A 22,292-nucleotide genomic window follows, 5' to 3' on the forward strand; every position below is an offset into this window, starting at 1 on the left:
ACCCAAACAAGGCTCCCTGTGCCTGAGGCTGCAAAACAGCCCCATTGTACGATGCTCCCTCCACCATGTTTAATTCTGAGGACCGTGTTCTAAGGGTCGAAGGACTCTCCCTTTCTTGGCCAAACATGAACAACATCCATATGCCCAAAAAGTTCCATCAGACCAAAGGATGGACTTCCAAAACTCATCTTTACCTTTCAAATGTTTTTGGGCAAACCTCAGTCTGGCTCTGATGTGCCGCTCTTTTAGTAAAGGGGTTCTTCTGGGACGATGGTCCTGAAGCCCACTACGATGAAGATCCCTCACAACTGTGCTCCTTCAAACATCAACTCCAGAGGAGGTCAGGTCAGCAACAATCACCTTGGCAGATGTCATGGGCCTCTTGTTGACATCTTTGACTACTTTCCTCTCCAAAGTTCTTGAAATTTTGTGTTTTCTACCACGCCTAGGTTTGTTTCTAGCAGAGTTTAACTCCTTGTACTTTGCAATGATGCAACGTACAGCTGTTCTGGACACTGTAAAACACCTGGAAATGACAGTATAGCCTTCCCCCTTATTATGAGCCTCCATTATCTTCTTTCTGAGCTCAAGACTGATTTCCATTGTCTTAGGCATGGATAGTAAGAGTAGTCTCTCTCAATAACGTGTTCAAGTGCCCTGTTTGGAGTCCCTTAAGTAAATCTCAATGCTGTTTGAATGCTCAGGTGTTGTTAGGAAACCAGCTGACTGCACAGGTGTGTTTTAAAAGCAAAAATTCACATGGGGGCTAATAATTTTGACCACCCCATTTTTCAATATATTTGATATAAAGCTATCCTAAAAATGTATTTTACATTCCAAAATGTACCAAAGCTACTAAAGAACACTGGTGAATGATTGCTTATATAAAGTTTTATCAATGATGCAAACACTGGGCAGAATTTAAAGAAAATGTTCCAGAATTCCTGGGGGGCTAATAATTTTGAACTCAAGTGTTTGTATGTTTATGTTTATTTATTTGCACAATTAAAAGAAAATACACACAAAAAAAGAGCAAAGATAAATAATATACTGTTCAGGAAGAGGCAGAAAACTCAGAGAGCTTATTGGGAGCCTCCACCCAAATAGTGTTCTAATATCAAAAATGAATTAAAAAATACTGAATTGACACATATAAAGACAATAGTTGATACTAAAAATAAAAAACATTAGAATGTACAAAATTAACAATTAATATAAATGCAGTTATTACATCAATATAATTCAAAATTACAAAATGTGAATATGTTTGGACATGTTTTTGAATATGTGGTTGAGCATGATGAGTACAATTAAGTAACAGAGGTTAAAAGTTTTGTCAAGCTTCCTTTATAACATTTTAAAGATAAACTTTTTCCACTACATTGGAATACATTTTCCAGAATTTGCTGCCCCTGAAACGTATTGAGAATTGACTTCTACAGGTAAAACATTTAGGAGGATAAAGAAATAAAGTTTGATGAGTTGAGTAAGAGTGGACCTGGGAATTTAATTTGAAGTAAGACTTGAAGTGATCAGGGATATACCTTCACGTTGTATTTTATACAAACAAACACATATTTGAAAGATATTGATGTTATAGATTTTAAGAAAGTATGTATATATATTATAGAATTTATTGTCATTACTCAATTTGAGCAGTTTTAGGTAATGAGCTGTGCTGATTTAAGCCCCGCCTCCTCAAGAGTTGCTAGAAGCAACAGGAAGCGACTACCCCAAAACTATTGTAGGCAGGCAGGAGAGAAAAAACACAGGAGGCCAAAATCAACCCGGGTGTAATTAGTCCTCATCACATCAGATCCCTGCCGGTTTGTAATAACCCTTCAGACTGGATCCCGACCTCCCCCTCCTGACCCGGTTCTGAGGAGTTAATACGTGGCAGATTCATGAGCATGTCCTTCTCACAAAGCTAAAGAGAGCTTCACCTGCCGCTCAGAGGAAACAGACGAGGTAAGATCAGCCTACGAACTGTGAGTTACATGAAGCTGACTGTGATTCATGCATGTCTCACTGTGGCAGCTTTGTGCAATGTGGCACCAGATGTGAACATAAAAAGTTAGCTGGTGGTGGTTCGTCTCATCCGCTACTGGCTCTACTTTTTTGGGGACTGTTTTCACTCTGAGTTCCCTCTTATGTGTAATGGATGATTAAGAAAGTAGTTTCACTGTTTTCTGAGCCTTTTGAATTAAGTAGTGCTATGGAGGAGCACCACGTGTCACAAAGAGAGGGCTCTTCATACCGTCTGTCCTGGCCTGTGTTTCTCTGCCTCCGCCCACCCGGCCTTCACAATGTCCGGCTACATCTGCATTGATGAAGAAATGGAGAAGACATGTGGAAGAGCAGTGTGCTTGAGTGTATGATTAAAACAGTAGTGACAGGTGATCAACAGGCTGGTCAATGTAGTGATCTAAGAATTATGAGACTGTAGGGAAACACCCAGCTGTTGGGTTTAAAAAGTATTTCCTTACTATCTACTCTGCTGTTGTGAGCTGACCTGAAATAAATTGGAGATGTGTTTATAGGACAGAATATTGGGCACCGTTTGTAAAGTTGTGCACATCAAAAATAACATTTCTCCACAATTAGCTCCAAAACGACATGAAAATGTAGAGTGAATATTTAAAAGTCACTTTTTTTTAATCACATTTAGAGGAATAGTTGTGATCTTCTTCACATTTAATTTTGTTGTGAAAAATGTATTAAGTTAAAATCATTGTAAAATCCAAATGTTAAATATAAATCTACATGTTAAATATAAATCTAAATGTTAAATTTAAATCTAAATGTTTAATATAAATCTAAATGTTAAATATAAATCTAAATGTTAAATTTAAATCTAAATGTTAAATATAAATAGAAATGTTAAATATAAATCCAAATGTTAAATATAAATCTAAATGTTAAATTTAAATCTAAATGTTAAATATAAATAAAAATGTTAAATCTAAATCTAAATGTTAAATATAAATCTAAATGTTAAATTTAAATCTAAATGTTAAATATAAATCTAAATGTTAAATATAAATCTAAATGTTAAATTTAAATCTAAATATTAAATTTAAATCTAAATGTTAAATATAAATCCAAATGTTAAATATAAATCTAAATGTTAAATATAAATATTAAATTTAAATATAAATGTTAAATATAAATCTAAATAGTCAATTTAAATGTTGCTCTGCGATACTAAATATTTAGCTGATATGCAAATTCACACTGCCGACTAGTGGAAATACCAAAATAGAAGCTTCATTAAAGCTGGGGTTGGTAGTCAGATTTAGATACACTTTTTGTTATACTGGTTAAAATGATCTTTATGTCCTGATGGCAATCAATACATAATGTGTTCCTAAAAAAGAGGTTAAAAAAAGCTGCTATCTACAGCCGGCGTAAACCTGAAAACACACCAACCAGTCACTGCTTTTGGGTCCCAAAATTTTAAACCAATCAAATGCCGTCCTGCCGTTCTGCCCGCCTCCTGTGCGTACATTTCCCCAGCCTGCACTCCGAGTCCCCGTCCCCTGCCTCTGCTTCCCCTGACTATTTACTGCCCCTCTCGCTCGACCTCGGGCCTGTCCCCTCTGACCCGATGAGATGCTTTGCTGTCATTTTGGAGGAGCTCCGAGGGGAGGGGGGGAGGGGTTAAACGGAGTCCTGAGGAAATGCTACATTCAAACTCATGCTAGTTTTCCGAGACTACCAACCCCAGCTTACAGACTAAGCAACAGCGACTGGGTCAGTACTGTCTCTGAGTGTTGTGAAACCCCTTTGTGGCCCACCGTAAATGTTTTAAAGGCAGTTTTGGATGCCAGAAGAGATTTCACAAAACTCAGAGACAGTACTGACCCAGTCACTATTGCTAAGTCTGTATCGCTTCATGAAGCTTTTATTTTGGTGTTTCCGCTAGGCGGCAGTGTGAATTTGCATATCAGCTAAATATTTAGGATAGCGGAGCAACATTTAACATTTATATTTAACATTTATATTTATATTTAACATTTATATTTAACATTTATATTTAACATTTGGATTTAACATTTATATTTATATTTAATATTTAACATTTATATATTTAACATTTGGATTTAAAAATGATTTTAACTTAATATAGTTTTCACAACAACATGAATTGTGAAGAAGATCACAAATATTCCTCTAAATGTGATTTTAAAAAATGACTTTTAAAATTCTACTCTATATTTTTATGACGTTTTGAAGCTAAATGTGGAGAAATGTTGCTGTTGTTTTCAGTGTGCACAACTTTACAAACGGCGCCCCATAACAGCAACTCCACTTTTTGTAAGAGCAGAGTAGACCACATCATATCTAACCTTTCATTTTGAGAATGTTCATTCTGTTGCTGGATGACTGGTTTTATTTTAAAACAGCTTGTTGACCTGTTTCCCCATTGTGCACTTACTGTGTCCCACTCACATCTTGGTGGTAATTTCCCAAATGTTGCACTGACTGTAACTGGAGTGACAGACTGTAACATTGTCATTATTAGCATCAGTTATATTAGTATTCAAAAAGAATTCAACTTAGGCCCATTATTCTCTTTCTCTCTGCCTTCTGAAGCTTTATCAGTACTCTGAAACTTGTTGGATTTTTGTGTTTTTTCTTCTGCCTCCCACGGTGTGTCGACACACTGTTGAACTTTCCAGTGGAGAATTGCACACTCACATTGAGACAGCGATGGGTGACAAACTCTGAAAATATGTCGCATTCGGTGAACAAAGTTGTAGAGGCTTTTATATTCAAACTTAAAGATTAAAGAACATTACATTTAAGCAGCATTTAATGCATTTTTGCAAGCAGCATCATTCCAAAAATATTCTGAGATGGTTAGAACAGTTATTTTATATTAAATACTGGTAAAAGTGTCAAAGGAGTCATTCATAAAATAACTGATAATGAATTTATAATTATTGATTTACATTTTTGATCCTAATCTAAAAGTTTTATAAAGTTCTGCTATCATTTGTGAGGTGTGGGATCCATTTGTGTCATGTGGTGTGCAGTGCTTTGTCATTAACACTGTAGCTGCTCTTTATAATAGTGTGGTAGATACATTTTGTATGCCTGTGGATTTAAAACCATTAAGTACATTAACATTGATATGTTAACCCATAAATCATATACAATGCACTGAGGGAGATATTTCCTCTGAGTCAGTAGTTGTTATGTTGGGGGAAAAAGGGAAATAATGATGATTAGGAGACATATTTCATTAGGACCGATGTGCTAATATTAGATTAGCATGATGCTCTAAAGACATTACATTGCCTGTGATTATTTGGGTAATTTACTAGGAGGAACCAATGTGACAATGACATCGCTGTACAACTCCAATAAAGCTTACTGACAAATCAAATAGTTATCTTAGACCACACTTGGGGGAAAAAAAGATAATTAAAAAAATGTTTTGAAGTTATTATGATGCATTTAATATTCACCTTAAAGTCTGTGGGAGTTTATAGCACTGAAGCCTCTGTAGTGTAAAGGATCTATAGAGGAAATATCACAAGATAAAAAATGAAACCAGGTGTAGCACTCAAAATAGTTCTCAGGCAAAACTGGCGGTATGTTTGTGTTTACTGAATAGAATATATTTTCTTACATAAAGTATTTATTCGATTTTATTTAATATTTATTTCTCAGTTTAGGTCTGTTCTCAATGTTGTTTTTAGGAACTGTATTTCTTGCACATTCACAGGAGTGCAGTTACAGTTCTTGTCTGCAGACACTGACTCAACTTTCTTTGTGAAACAGGAACAAATGTGGTGTTTTAAATATAAATTATGCAACAATATTCCTCTTTTTATCAAAAGTCTCTACTGACCACTTCAACTTTGGTGGTTTTGGCTACATGTGGAAATTAAATTCCTGGTAACATACTTATATCCTCTTTCAGTTAATTTCATGTTCACTTTAAATTTGATCCAATATTACACTTAAGCTTAGTATCAGTGCAATATATCTGTTATTACCTTAATATCTTTAAGCATAATCAAGCCTACATTTACCAATTTATTACAGTCTGTAATATCTCTGTGTTAGAAGGCCTGTTTGTGTCACTGTTGATTTTTAGAAGGTCAGAGCATTAAGATATTCAGTTTACTCACAAATATTTAAGAAGCAATACATTTTTACTTTTAGGAAGATGTTAGCAGAAAATGCATTTACTGCTTTAAAAGCAACTCAAAGGACTTATCCCAGATCAAAACTCTACAACAAATATTCTATCATCTGTCATTTTCTACATTTTTTGCCAGACTCTAGTCACAGCTTTTCTGATTTCAGTGTAACAAATCTAAACCATGATCCCAAGAGACAAGAATCACAAAATCACAAGAAAACCGCCGACTGCCGTTAGATGGTTATGGTTAATGAAATGTGAAAATGTTAAGTTAAATGTTAAAAAAGCAGGATACAGAAATGGAGTTTTGATTATAAGAATAAAAAGTTATGTTCATTATACCATTATTTTAAAAATGTACATTAATAGCTATGTCTTCTCTTAGCAACACATCACTTACAGAGGCGTGTATTAGGGATAGACCGATTATCAGCCTGGCCGATTATCAGTGCCGATATTCGGCATTTTGAGCCATATCGGCATCTGCCTTTTTTTTAAATCCAACGGCTGATAAGAGATCAATATAAAACTTAGTTATTTTGGCTCATTTCTCCCTGCAGTTTCTCATTACAGGGGACGAGCTGAGCAGCATCCGTTGTGGCCCCTACAATTACTAGTGATTTAAAACTCATACAACCCCACTTCAAAAAACTGAAATATCCCTTTAAAACAAAGATAAGTGAAAGATTAACATTTCAGTTATATTAACATTTTGGAAAACTTTATTTACTGTAGAAAACTTTTGGGAGCTATTTATTTTTTTAAGTGTTCATTTAACTTTATAAGACATGCTGCTGAGCCTGGGAGCTCCCTGCACCTTTTGTTAGAATTTTAAAACAAAGACTTCTATTGTCTAAGATAAAAAAAACCTTTAACATGTTGCAAATCTGAAAAGCTGTTTTAATAAACATTATGCTTAAAGGCATCTAAACAAAGTGTTGAAGTTTGTATTATTCAAAATTTTGACACCAATATTTTACCATTTACTGCAAATGAATATCGGCTCCAAATATCTGTTATCGGCCTCCTTGACTTCTAATAATCGTTATTGGCCCTGAAAAAAACATATTGGTCTATCTCTAGCGTGTATGCCTCATTTTAAAAGTGAGCAATTTTAAGTTAACATCATCAACAAGGTCATATGATGGTAAATCATAAAGCAGATGGAAGAGATGTAAGATTTGAGCTGATCGACTCCCACCTGTAAGGAGGGACTGAGTCCCCGGGGTCCTGTCCTCAGATAAAGAACACTGATGTCATGAACTGCATGATCTTAGCTTGTGAACTGTTCTTGAACTGTCCTGAAAACCCCTGAAGGCAGCAGGTGTGGGAGGAAGCAAATGACATGAAGTGTCAGATATGAAAATGACAGGTTTTAATGTTGAGAGCATGTGGGCACACGAGCTGTATCAAACTGATTAAAGGCTGACAAACAAAAGGAATAAGGAGTTGTTTGATGCTCTCTCTGGTTGAGGGTATGCTGCCTCTTATGACACAGGGTGGATAGATGGATGGAGCTGGTATGGAGGTGAGAAGAAAGTATTTGAGTTGTGCAGGCATGAGGGTGCTTTGAACTGTGTTGCCAGTGGCTGCCAAAAGTCCTGCGTTGAGTATATTTGCTTTAGAATGGCGTCTCATTCACTGAGTCATTCGACTCCTCTCCTGAGGTCAGGTACTCTGGCCTGCTGTTTGTGGATTATAAAACCTTTTGGCAAATGCAAAAGAGTGTTGATGAATTCCTCTTTGAATACAAATCCTTCATATATTTTAGCACTTTGCAACCAAAGTACCTGGAGAGCTGTTAAGAGGCTCCGCTTTAATAGAGGCCAGCGTGACCAGACATAAAATGTCGTGCACTTAGCTCTGATATAGTTGACTGCTGCTGCTGCTGCTAGAATGCTCAAAGCATATTGAGTGATATTATTCATCACTACTATAATATGTTAAAGTAACACCAATCAGTGTTTTTTGAATTAAGAATTCACAAAGTGACTCCATGTAAGAGAGAGTGGGTGCTTGTGATTATGAACTAACAGGTTGATGCCCTGCAAAGCATCTTAATTTGCATTTTCAGTGTATTGTTTTGGTCCCACAGCCCACTTTTTTGACCCTCATGGCTTATATCTGACTCACTGCCAGCTGGACCAGGCAGTTACTTTCAGCCAAAAATAAGCTCTCACTGGCTGACTGACAAAATATGCACCCTTTGTAAACTCCAACCACCTAAAACACCCTGTACTACATGTCTTCAACACACAACCAAACATGCTAAAGCTAAACCTTCAGGAGTAATTAGGGGTTCAGCATCTTGCCATATTGCACCACAAAAGCAGACTGAAGGGGGTAGGGATGCCATTGTTCCTCAGTTAGTGTAAGACTCCCTCCATCTGAAGCCAGCACCAACATGGTGAAACATTTGTAAGTCAAAGAGCAAGACAGTTCCCTCTGTGAAGACCAAAGCTGAGCTAAAAAAAAAGAGTGATTATCCCACTTAACATTCACCAAGTTGTAAGAAAAATGTGTGACTGTAACTTCTCCTTTTTTTTTGTTTTCTGTGCTTAAAGATTTCTACCTGCTTTTTAACGCGTAACTGTGTCGCAGCAGCATGTTTTGAAAGTTGAATTCCTGGTGATGGTAAGCTGAACTTGGCCCAGAGAGCCGATATTAAAACCACTGGTCTTTGGCTTTAATCAACATAAGTTATTGATATAGTGTCAAGGTGATTCAGAATGCATCACGACATTGATTCATCTAATGGTTTTTGTGTCACTATGATGAATCCACAAGAGCTGCTGAGAGGAATGAGAGTCTTTAGCTCTTTTATTTTTAAATAGGCTCATAATTTAAGTTTCTGAGTGGTACTATTGTTGGCCAAAGACAGTTGTGTATGTGCTAAAAAACAGCAGCAATATACCTCCGCAGCTTGGTCCACCAGTCTGGTCCACTAATGTTTGTCAAGAAATTCATGATACATGAGAACTCAAACTGGAGTTTTTGACCCCCTTTAATCAACCTCTAACCAGCCATCTATCACTACCTCTAGGTCTGTAACACAACCTGCAAAACTTACTTAATTCCCATGAGCCTTTCCAAACTGTGTTCAGTGCTAATGAGCAAACATTAGCATGTTACAGTGCTAATGTTACATTAGTTTGTTTCAGTATTTTCACACTGAGCATATTAGCATGGCGATTTTAGCATTTGATTCAAAGCACTGCAGTGCTGGTCTTTAATAAACTCACAGTTGGCATCATTTGTAACTCTCAGTCCTTTTGAATTGAATGCAGTGTGTGATTTGTGAAAAAAAAAACAGTTGGGGGGGATATCTCCAAACATTTTTAATGAATTCTGGTAAGCTTGCAAACAATAATGAAAAATGAATATTCCTTTTTATGAAACAACCTACACATCTCTCCAACATTAATATTTAGCCATTAAGTATTTTAATTAGTTAATGTATTCACAGAAGTAATCAGTTATCACACAATTACAATAGATATCAGACTATAAATGATATTCATATGATATTATTCATTTTTTTAAATAATTAACTTAAAATATCTAACATTAATTATAATATTTAGAGTTAAATTAACAACTTTATAACATCCAACCCTAAACTACTCTAACAAGTGCCATACCAGCATAAGAGGAAATTCACATCTAGACCCAGAAGCAACGGGTAGAACAGGCAAGGCTGTCTTCATTGCGGGGTTCACCATTTCATGCCGCACAGAAACATCTGGAATATAAAACTAAAAAAGAAATTTAGTATCGGTCTGTCCACCCATTTTTCTGCACATGCTTAGACCCAGCCTGTACGATACAATACAATACGATACGATGTACTTTGTTCTCCCTGTAGGGAAATTTGTCTTTGACATCAGTGCTGCACGTTACCTGCTCCTACAAAAATCACCACAATGACACAAGAACACATAAATAAATAAGAAAAGTACAATAAATAATACACATTCATACAACACACAGCATACTCTCAAAGAGAGAGCACCATGACACTGTCCCAACCCTAACAGGCTATTTACTATATAAAACTCTGATAGAGATCGGCACAAAGGAGTTTTTAAAACGATTCAATTTACACTTGGGGACTCTGTACCTTCTTCCAGATGGTAAAAGTTCATACTCAGAGTAAAGGATGTGCAACGGGTCTCCAAGTATTCTCTGCGCCTGCCCAAGAACACACTGCTCATAAATGACCTGTAGGGAAGGGTTGCCAGTCTTCCCTATGACCTTCATGGCAGTCTGCACCAGGCGAGAGAGTTTGGTTTTGAGCTGAACAGAGAGGTTACCGTACCATGCTGTCATCCCATACCTAATGATACTCTCCAGTACAGCCTGATAAAACAAAAACATAGCCTGCTGATTCACACCAAACACCCTGAGCCGACGTAAAAAGTACAATCTTTGCTGTATGCGGGAACACAGGTTATCAATGTGGGCCTCCCAGCTGAACTTAAACACTTGTATGGCTCCAAGAAGTACAAACTGTAATGAGTTTGGAGACATTATAATAAGAAGTGACATGTTAAAAGAAACATATGAAAAAAAAAAAGAAAACCACAAAGACTTAAAAAAACAATCAATGTGAAAGATAGTTCTGTTAGCTTTTCATTGCTAGATACAAGCTACCTTCACAAAGTTAGCTTTGGTTAAGCTAGCCAAAGCTAATAGAGAAGTTAAATAAGCTCCTCTCTTTGATAAGATATTTGAAAAGGGGTTATAGTATGATGTTAACTTAATATAAATGTATTGTATCTTAATTTATCCCTTACACCAAGTCATGTGTTTGTGGAAGCAGGAATTGAACCAGCAACATTTTGAATGAGACAACCCACTTTTCCACTGAGCCACAGCTGCATATTATATTAAGATGTGTAAAAAGGAAATAGTTTACCCAACTAACAGTGCCTACTTACTTACAGAAAAGTGTGATGTTTCAAAATGCTTTTCCCATAATGGTTTGGTTGTTGAGGTCCATAAAAGATAACATGTATATAGATTAGTGCAGGTGTGTTGTTTTAGATAACATGTCTTTGTTATTTCTGAACAGACTAGAGTAAACTCACTCCTTTTACTTATCTACAATAATATCTGTCCACCTCTCATTATTTGAGCTACAAGCATTTTGTGACACATGCTTTTGTTTTGTCTCACAGTCTGTTGGATCTCGGCCATGGCCCATGCCACCAGTCTCCAGTATGAGCCAGTGGCAGAGATAGGAGGAGGCGCTTACGGGACGGTTTATAAAGCCCGAGACACAGAGAGTGGACAGTTTGTGGCTCTTAAGAGCGTTCGTGTCCAGACAGACCAGAACGGCCTTCCGCTCTCTACGGTTAGAGAGGTTGCTCTGCTGAGAAGACTGGAGCAGTTTGACCACCCCAATGTAGTCAGGTAAGGCAGATCAATGAGGTTTGTCTTTTACCTTGTGTTGTTTTAATCTCACTATGAACACCTCACTGAAGTCACTTTTTATTGTACATGCAGATTAATGGATGTATGTGCCACCCAGAGGTCAGACCAGGAGACTAAAGTCACTCTGGTGTTTGAACATGTGGACCAAGACCTCAAGACGTACCTCGAGAGAGCCCCGGCAGCAGGATTATCCCCTGGACACATTAAAGTTAGAACTGACTGAAACATTATCTGAACTTCAGGAATATTTTGCTCTTTCTTCTTGTGTGTTTTACAGCAGGTGAAATATTTTGTTTCTATTTAAACAAGGTTGTGTGTTTTCTCAGGACCTGATGAGGCAGTTGCTGTGCGGTCTTGCATTCCTGCACTCAAACCGCGTGCTCCATAGAGACCTGAAACCAGAGAATATTCTGGTGACCAGCAAAGGCCAAGTGAAACTGGCTGACTTTGGACTGGCAAGAATCTACAGCTGCCACATGGCGCTTACTCCTGTGGTAAGGACTTACCTGGTGGGACCATAGACTATGTACTACATGGACATTGCCTCAGTGACATCACCCACTGGTTTCTGAAGCAGTTTTGAAGCCTAGAAGTTGATTTTGTGTCATGTGAACAATCTTTCTCAGAGTGGACTAAGAGATGTCTGAGGACTCAACTATTCAGGGAACACTTAGGCACTTAACCTGACCCTTCTCCTCTTTTTCCTCAGGGGTAGAATGAATCAGAAGGTCTAAAACCCAGCTCTTATTGATATTTAGCACTGAATATTGAATGCTGTTGAATGTTGAACAATATTGTTGACTTGAATTATTTGTTGTGATTAGCTGTGGCTACATTATCTTTGAAAAAAAAAAAAAAAAAACCTGGCACTTCTGGCACTAGATTGCAGAACCTGTGGCCAATCAACTTGAAGCACGTCTTTTGACAAAAGCGTCTGCTAAATGAAATTATAGAACTGTAGAATTACTCAACGTTTGAACTAAGCTGGTGGTTTTGAGCAGCACCTTAGCTACATGCTAACTAGCTTAATCACAATGCTCAAATACAATGCTTTTATACCCTTTTACACGTGTCTGTACCATTTCGTCCCTTCCTCCTTAATGGACTTAATGTTTGTCTCTCAGGTGGTCACGTTGTGGTATCGACCTCCTGAGGTTCTCCTGCAGACCAGTTATGCCACTCCTGTGGATATGTGGAGCACCGGCTGCATCTTTGCCGAAATGTTCAGACGCAAGTGAGTCAGCAGAATAATGACCAGACTAAAGCCTCAAGTCCACAGGATGCGTGGCGTTACGTTACGTTACGGCTGCGCCGCGCACTGCGCAGCCGATGCGTTCCCATTCTAGTCAATGCTCTAGGGTCCACAGGGCATGTGGCATTACGTTACGGCTCCGACTTGGGAGCGTGCCCCTGCGCCGCTCCGCCAGAGATACGCTTCAAGTCTATTTTTGACAGAGCCTGCGCCCAGCACGCGTCAATATGCACAGAAAAGAACGACCTGGACAGGAAGTCAGGCACGAGGATCGCATGCGACATCCGCCAATCTCAAAATAAAACATCACATACCCGTTTAAAGATGGTATAGATCAGAAATACTCATTGATTATGGATGTAAGCGACAAACAGCCGCATATCAGTGATCCAGGTCGACTACAACAGGACTTTAAGATGATAATTGTGTCAGAAGGTAACAGGACAACAAAGTAGAGCCAAATTATTATTATCAAACTCATCTAAACCTGCAAAAACGAAACTTAACAGTTCTGCAGCATACTCAGTGATGACAGAATCACAAAAGTAATGGAATACTGTCCAAATGAGCAGAAATTCAACCACAGAAAGGCTCTGTGTCCTGTTATTTGTATGTGGTTCTCTCTATGCTGGACTCAGCTGATCCTGGCTGCTCTGCGCTGTGCTACGCTCCCAACACGCATCCTGTAGACCAGGGCGCAAGCCCTCGGACGGAGCAAACACGCTGCGCAGCCGTAACGTGGCTCACACGCATCCTTTGGACTCCCCGGGTAACGCTTCATTGAGAATTTCATTTTCATACAGAAATCAGGGGATCTTTATTTTGCATGAATTCTATTAGGGAGTCTACGGTAAATAAAGAACAGCGCTGTGGACAATGTTTAGCCTCTTGTCAGCTGTTAGGTTTTGTTATCTAAGACACTTAAATAAAGTCAGTGAAAGATTGTTGCCTTGGTTAAATATTTTCAATAGTCTTGCTCCTCTTTGTTTTTAAGTCAGCAGTGACTTCTTCAAATTCAACCAAGATCAGATTTTTCTCAAACCTAATGTAGTGGCGTTTCCTCCGGATGCCAAAGCCACGAAAGAGCTGCGAGCACGATAACTTGGTTTCATACGCAAATGACATGAGAGGTGATCCAGGTTTTGAAACTTTTAATAAAGAATAAAAAGTAAAAGTCACATGTCACATGGTAAAAGAACTGTCTGCTCTCGCACCTGGCACAGCTCTCTGTCTCACTCACTCACCATGTACCAAGTGAGTCAATCCTTAACTGACAAGGGAGCTATCCAATCACATTCCAGTCGCATTAACCCCTTGTGCCCTGAATATTCTTTCTTTCCCAAAAAGGTACAAAACATGAATTTAACACTATCATTTTCAAACAAATTAAATTATTATATTGTGGCTCTTACACTGAAACTACAGTAAACGCTGGCTATCCCCTGTGTGTAATAAAACGTGGTAATTGTACTTCACTGACAGTGAACAGTTTACAGAGCTGTATCCAAAAATGATTAACATTAGCATGTCCAATGATGGCTTGTGTTAGCAAGAATCATAATGCTTGGACTAATATTTGATTGAGCTGCAAGATCCCAGATCAGTAGAGAATCAATGCAGCGGCACACAGACATGGCAGCATCATCTAGTGGTAAAAATTATTCATTGCATGAAGACAGTGGTCAGCTCTATGCCTTCAAGTAACAACTTTGGTAACAGTTAGTTAGATTCAGAGGAAGTGTTATAATACTCTTTAGTTTATGGATCATGTATATTTCACAAGTTGATCTCTAGAAAAAGCTGCAAACTTGTACAAACCGCACAATCATTCAAACTGCTTCTGAAGAACTCCAAGCTGCTGTTTGTCCTCCTGCTTTAAAGATGTGAACTAATAAAACATAACCTGCTTCTATCTGTTCACTTTCTCTTTGATAGACCTTTGTTCTGTGGAGAATCAGAAGTCGACCAACTTGGGAAAATTTTTGAGTGAGTGACAAACCGTTCATATCACATTTCTCTGATTAGGGGATGTATTTACAGATGATTCATGGTTTTTATATTGAAATGTCATGTTACTTCAGAGTTATCGGCTTGGCCCCAGAAGAGGAATGGCCGACTGATGTTAACCTCTCCAGAAAAAACTTTCCCCCTCTCTTACCTCGACCAGTCACTGACTTTGTTCCAGAGATAAATGAGCTGGGGGCACAACTATTGCAGGTAAGACTCTGCCATGAATTCAAAATGAAAGACTAGGTCCTTCTTGCCTCAGTAGGATTCATCTTCAGCTGTTTACAGAGTTGAAATCAGGATTCTAACAGATAAGTGACTTCAGACTCCAGGAGAAATATGCACACTCGTAGTCTGCTGATAGTCCACAAAAGCCACAAAAATGTCACCGATGCAGTATGAGGAATTATTATGACCACTGTTGCTAATGCAGCTGTATCAACTGATGGAGAAAGTAGGGCTTACAGCAAAGTCATTGTTAGAAAAGTATTTCCTTTACAGTAAGTATTCAGTGCCAGAAGAACATAGCATTTTTTGTAAATGACAGCTTAGAATGTATTAGCATGGAGTCCTGTCCACCTTTCTATACTATGTTATCAAATGATGTAGAATTTTCTCAAACAACCAAATTAAAGCTCCTGTCAGGAGGTTTTTAGCTGTTTTTTAACTAACTGAACAAGACGATCAGTGACAGGATTAACTACTTCTATCTACTTTTTTAATGTCAGATACTGCTGTGGCAAGGTAATGATGATAATAAAATAATGATAATAATAATCAGATTTATTTTTCAAAATCCCAGTACCTTTACAAGGTGGCAAAAAGATGAATGTAAAGTCAACAACAAAGGGATCCACCAGCTTTGCTTAGGAAGCTGTCAGATGAAGTGTTTCCCTGCACACTGAAAAAAAATGTTTTTTCTTTACAGTTCACTCAGCAAATATTCACAATGGCTATGTTTACATGAGACTTTTAATTCCTCTTTAATTCAGAATTAAAATTAAATCCTCTTTAAAAAGATTAAAAATGACCTTGTAAACACCTACTTCTGAATGAAAATGATCATTCCAAATTAAACTAAAATCTGAAGTAAGTGTCTGGTTTATTCTGATTTTAAATCCCAATTGAATAATTCCTCGATCATGTATACGTTCATTCCACTTTAAATTAATTCTGGTCGTTCTGCCCATGCTCGTTCCCTTGTCCTGTCCCGATGACGCACATATTCTGCGCTGGCAGGCACATATTTCAGGCTGAGGTAGAGCAGCCGTTGCACTAACCGTTGGCTTTGATTCGCCAAAGCACGGTCTTCCGCCTCCCTTCTCCGTCCCTCTATCTCTCTTCTCCTCCTCAGCTGACGAAAGTGAAGCAGTATGTTTGTGTTCAGCTGCTTATTCAAAACTATAATCAAAATCAAAGTGAAATTTGAACTTATTGTGTGGTCTTCCATGTTGTAACCGAAAATAAAAGAAGCAGGAACTGGAGTCTGTTTTCTTCCGGTAAACATAAATACGTCACGCCCGCCCCTGTCCAATCAGAACCCTTCCAAACCCCCAGACCTTAAGAGGAATTGAATAAAGACGGTTAAACATGTTTTCCATGTAAACCTCAATTCGGAATTACTATTTCCATATAAACACGAAGGATAATACTTTAATGCTGAATTATTTAATTCTGAATAATTAATTCCGAATTAAAAAACATCATGTCGCCGTGGCCAATGAGTGAGACTTTTGACTGTCTTTTATCTGAAAAAAACATAACTACCAATGAACAGGACAAGATTGGCACAGTTTAAGCCCCGTTTCCACCAAGTGGTTCAGTTATGTTCATCTCGGTACGGCACGCATTTTGTAGCGTTTCCATTGAATGAAACTGGGACAGGTCCCCAAATTACTGAGCCGTACCGTCCCATTTTTTGGTACCCTTCTGTTGGGTTGCCAGACATACCGATCCAACCCCAGAAGGTGGAGCTAGAAACACTGCAGTCCGTTGATTGGTTGAAAGAATCGTCACTTCCCGTGCGACAGCTGTAATAAAGAACAACACATAACCCCGCCATGTTTAAATCTCCAGTGGACTTCAGGAAGATACCTTTTTTTGTTTGGAAAATTACATTACAGACTTTCTTCGTGTTTTTCTTCTTCGTTGCATTAATTAGCGGGGTACACTGTGTCGCACTGCCATGACGTCACGCTATTACGTAGCTGACGCGGCTATCGGCATCCGGCTTACACGCCGCCCACCAAGTAGGGCACGGTTGGCTGTGGAAACCCAAACAGGATCCGACCCGTACCAAACTGTACTGATCCATACCAGACTGCTTTGTGGAAACGAGCCAAGAGACATACAGCTTAGTCCACAGGGTTGTCAAATTGGACACAACCCGAAGTTCCTCACAGGAGCTTTAAAATGACAAAGCCAAATGATGAAACCCAGTCACCTATACAAGACGATTATAGTGACTTTCATTTTTGCTCTACTTCTTTACTGTCTCCTGTGATTTTTAGAAGAATATGCAACTACAGTAATTAAAGCTGCCCCCCCCCCAAACTGTTACCTTTTTATTGCTTGGCTGATTTCATCCCAAAAGTTCCCAAAACAAAGAATCAGTTGTGTCGATGATGGTCTTTTGTACCCCCATAAAGATGCACCAGTATTCATTTTAGTAGGTTTTTCAACCAGTAACACAATGCATGTCTATTCAGTGTAAGTCTCAGGACACATCACTATCATCACTATCACCTCTCTCTCTTTTATTCTCCTCTATCCCTCTTTCAAGACCCAACTCGGTCGAGGCATGATGGCTGTCTAACATGAGTCTGGTTCTGCCTGAGGTTTCTGCCTGTTAAAAGGGAGTTTTTCCTCGCCACTGTAACTAGCTAAATACTGCGATGTGCAATGCTCATGATGGATTAAGGTGGGGTCAGACTGAGTCTTACCCTGTCTTGAAGTTGGGTCTCTGTTCATAATTTGACATAGAGTGGTCTAGACCTCCTGTGTTTGTAAAAGCGTCTTGAGATAACGTTTTTTGGGATTTGGCGCTATACAAATAAAGATTGATGATGATGATGATGATGACATCCAGCATTCAGTCATACAAAAACATCACCTTATTATAAAAAAAAATTTAAGTGTGATGGTATACCTGTTTATCACTTTAAAAATGTCTTCCATTCTTTGTATTTCATCACTTCTGATCTTTTTGCCTTGTATTTGATCTGGCATGTAACTCCACCACAACTAGCTAATGTTGCTAACTTGAATTTTTTTATAAGTTAATTGAATGAGGTTATAATGTGTCAGTTCGTGAGCTTTTGAAGTGCTTGTAATGGGATTATGTTCGCATCTGACATTACCTTGTTAACCGTTCCCCCTGATTATGCCAAGAAAAGCTGGACCCTGCTCCATATTTGTCGCTTAGACATGATTGTGGCATCAACCTCTTTATATCTTTCTCTTAGTACTTCTTACATGACGATGATGCAACCCTAATGTCCTGCTGCTCTTTCTTCACAGGAAATGCTGACCTTCGACCCCTTTAAACGAATATCTGCCCTGAATGCCCTAGAACACCCATATTTCCAAGAGGAGGAAACACTGACTCAGACAAAAAGCTGAAAAGGTGCAGTGAAACATGCAGCGAGAGGTAACAGTGTCTAAGTTTAGACCTGGCCTAACCATTAAGGATTTAAGTTTCATTCAATGCCTTTAAGATGTCTGGTTTGTGCTTTGGGATATTTTTTGTCACCCCTGCGAAGTCTGAGAGATGGATTAAAAAGAAGAGGAGGAAACTTGAGGATCACTGGCATCCTTCCCAACATGTAAATGTCACAATTAATGGTGTTAACATGTTTCATCTCTGAGGACCGTACCAGTGTTTTTGATGTTTGATTTCTGTTTGGGTCTCATCAGCGGGGACTGATGCACAGAAACGCCTGTCATCTCCTCTGAAATGCTGCTCTTGTTATCTTGCTCGAGAGTTTAGACAGAAGGAAACTGGGATGTCATCTTTTCTTTTAATAGGCTGAACAAAGTCTGAGGGATGACACCTCAGGGTTAGAAGAGCCACTTTTTAGTGATCTTACTATATTTGTTTTAATATTTAACATCATGAGCCTGTGACGAGGAAATTAGCTGTACCAAAATCATGAGAGAAGGAAAAAAGTCTGAATAGTAAAGAGAAAAACGCACAATAAAATAACACATGTCAAAAATACTGGTATTGCCCCTAAATCTCATGAAGTGTTGGAAATTGTGTCTTCTGAAGGACAGAAGAGTTTATGTTAACATTTTTGCTCAAACCGTCTGAAATCCGCCAGCACGGCAACAACAAGTGAATAAAGCTAATTTTAATCACATTCAGATATTTTTGTGTGTTATTTTTAGATGGCTCTCCTCGCTGAATAGAGAAATGTGATGATATAAATGCTGATAGAGACTGACACATTTTGTGAAAAATAAACAACTTTGATAGAGCCAAACAAACCAAACACCTCACTGCAATTCACTTTTATTATCATCAGATTGTAACCAAATAATCCCTTGACAGTTGTTGCTGTCAAAATCAGTCTTGGTGTCTCTCCTTTTGGTTTCTGTGACTGAATTATTGTTTTGTTTGGAGGTTAATGAATGCACAGAAAAAATGAAATGACTCTGTGTGATTAGTTCCATGCTGCCCATTAAATGTTTGAATAAGTCAACATGACTATAATCAAAAGGAGCAATTGAAGGAATGATCTGGTACTGTACACTGAAATATATTCCCCAGGATCAATATCATATTAAATGTGTAACACTGACAGCCCAGGTGTTGCTGCACATTCATGCACAGTATAATTTGAAGCCTTAAACGCCTTAAAGGTGACCAGATAGTTGATGAAAAAATCCAGCTTTGGGTTGTACACTCATACTGAATATTGCTTTAAAGATGCGACTCAATTTAGAAAATGTAACCTTATCTTATACAGGGCTGGATCCAAAGGGGTAGCATGAGCCCCCCTTAAAATTTGATTAGCCACTCTAGGTGCCACCTCAAAATCCTTAAAGCTGCTGTGAGGAGTTTTTGAGTGGTTATGAAACAGGCTGAAATCAACAACCATGCCTCTTCATGACCCTCAAAATCAATCAAAACCATTAGAAAATATTTTAACAGTTTCTGTTTTATAATTTTTAAAGCCTGAAACAGCTCTGAGGGGGTAGGTGTCAGACAAGGTGATCAACAGCACATCAAAGAAAAACCCTTTTAGTACTTTTTATACAGCAAATATTCTTAATGAGTAAAATATTTGACTATTAATTGGAGCAGAAGGAGATTTTGTGTCAGAAACATAATTAATTCAGCAACGATAGAGGTATCACTTCGTCCACAGGGGGCGCCAAAGCCAACACAAACAGAAAGTTCCTCACAGGAGCTTTAAGTATGATTATCTATTGTCTGTATGGTCACAGGTTGGACTAATGTTAAACTATTCCTGCTGTGTTGCAACAGGCTGCTCGTATATCTTTCTTTGGATTTCAATTCAGTACAATTTATTGTAGTAATTCATGTTGTGAATTTCAACAAATACCTTTTTTTGGGGGGGTTTTAAAGAATTAGGTTTAAAACACTGACTATATATTAATATTGACAGCAGGCCTCCACTTTCTTCCATTGTGAGGTGTGAAGCAAATCTAACCCATAGGTGGGTGCTAACATATTGAACTGGTTGAGCCAAGGCATGCGCAGAAGCAATCTGGCAGGTGTAGCTGTGAGACTCACATCCCATGCCTTCGGCTAACTACAGCACACATTTAACATCAAAGGTAGAAATGTCGAAGTTACTGTCCATAGCTGAACAGATTATTGTGTTGGTTAAAGTGGACACTGGTAAAGTTTAATGACTCTTGTGTTAGTTAAGTTAAGTCAAGTCAAGCTTTATTTATAAAGCACATTTAAAACAACCTCAGTTGACCAAAGCGCTGTACAGATATTAAAATACAATATAATCATACACAATATAACAATGAATAAAAACAATAAAAGAATAGTAAGAGCTCAATTTAGGAAATAAAAGAGTAAAAAAAGTAAAAAGCCAAGGATTCTTGTTTGGCTGGGACTGAACGCCAAGGAGAAAAGATAGGTTTTCAGGAGTGTTTTAAAGTGCTCCACAGACTGTGCAGCTCTAACCCGGGAGTGTTTACTAACTCCTTCTCTACTCTGATACAGAACCCTGGAGGAGTCCGTCTATGCCAACAGAGCTGTTAACCCTCTTTTTAAAATCCAATTGCTATTTTATAACTGAATTTCTCTGAAAAGCGAACCCTAACTTTAATGATAAAAAGCATATTTCAGAAAAATTACAATTACGTGTGATTTAATATTCTACTTTGACAATGCTCCATCTGTTAACATGAAGGAGGCAAGCTAATGTGTACGTGGAACAAAACATACACTGCAAACAGAATTCTCCCTCTGATGAGTTCTGAGTCTACAAATTTAAAGTCTTAGTTCCTTCATGTTTCTGACCTAAATAGAACCCCAGTCTTGTTTTAAATCTAATAGCGTTGCAATGTAAAATATTCATGTGCACACATAATCTTTATCCATTTTCCAAAGCAGATACTCACATCTTCTATTTTTGCACAGTGTCTTCACCCTCTGAGGTTTTAGTCTAATCTTGTTTGATGTGGTTTGATTGCTCCAAAATATTCATTTCATTTGGAGAGGATCTGGAAAGTCATATTTAGCTGAAAGAAGGACAAAAAAAAAATGCTAATTAGCTTGATTTGTGAATCTTTTTTCAGACAGGTTAATGACTCGGAAATGAGGAGAGAGGGAAGAGAAGTGAAGTGGTTTCTTGGGGAAGGAAAAACATTTATATCCACCAAAACATGCACAAAATACCTCTTTTCACTTCCTCCTATACACCTTCAGCCTTTTCACCCAAATTTGAACCAATATCTTCAGTTTTCTCCCCCTGTAATTTGATTACACGCTATTTGTGTCCCTCTCTTAACATTTTTATCCTCTTTACATCTATCTGTTATTCTATTTTATCTCCTACAACAATGACCCATAGACGTCCACATTCCTCCTCCCTGCTTGCTCTCTCCCTCAGAGGGGACAGGCAGTGTGGCAGGAGGAGGAAGCTGGAGCTGCTCATAAATCGTTTTGAAAAAAGGAGAGAGAGGAGAGCAGGAGAGACGGAGCAGATGCATTGGCAGCCGAGGCTTTCTCCCTCCTGTCTCTTTTGTTGTGTCGGCGCAGATAAAAATCTGGCAAAGCCTGCGCAAGGACCACAACCACCAGCAGCATCAACAGCATCACAGCATCTTACTGCGAGCCTCTCATCCCAAGTCTGGATCAGGTGTGGAGCTGCTTGTGAGACAGGCTAACGGTGGCGGGCTAGCGGGGGCTCTGCAAGGCTCTGTGACAACGAGAAGAAGAGGAGAATAAAA

At 38.3% G+C, this 22,292-nt stretch overlaps 1 protein-coding gene across 1 annotated transcript; it reads left to right on the forward strand.

Annotated features, from left to right (window-relative positions):
* The first annotated feature begins 1,703 nt into the window (after nt 1–1,703).
* On the forward strand, nt 1,704–19,213 carry cdk4 (cyclin-dependent kinase 4). The gene is made up of 8 exons (XM_034688121.1): nt 1,704–1,968; nt 11,338–11,572; nt 11,666–11,801; nt 11,920–12,087; nt 12,718–12,827; nt 14,781–14,831; nt 14,927–15,062; nt 18,372–19,213. The coding sequence occupies exons 2-8, from the start codon at nt 11,355–11,357 to the stop codon at nt 18,471–18,473; spliced, it is 921 nt and encodes a 306-aa protein (XP_034544012.1). The 5' UTR covers nt 1,704–1,968; nt 11,338–11,354; the 3' UTR covers nt 18,474–19,213.
* The last annotated feature ends 3,079 nt before the right edge of the window (nt 19,214–22,292 follow it).

The sequence above is a fragment of the Notolabrus celidotus genome, chromosome 1 (genome assembly GCF_009762535.1).
Source record: "Notolabrus celidotus isolate fNotCel1 chromosome 1, fNotCel1.pri, whole genome shotgun sequence".
Lineage (NCBI taxonomy): Eukaryota > Metazoa > Chordata > Actinopteri > Labriformes > Labridae > Notolabrus > Notolabrus celidotus.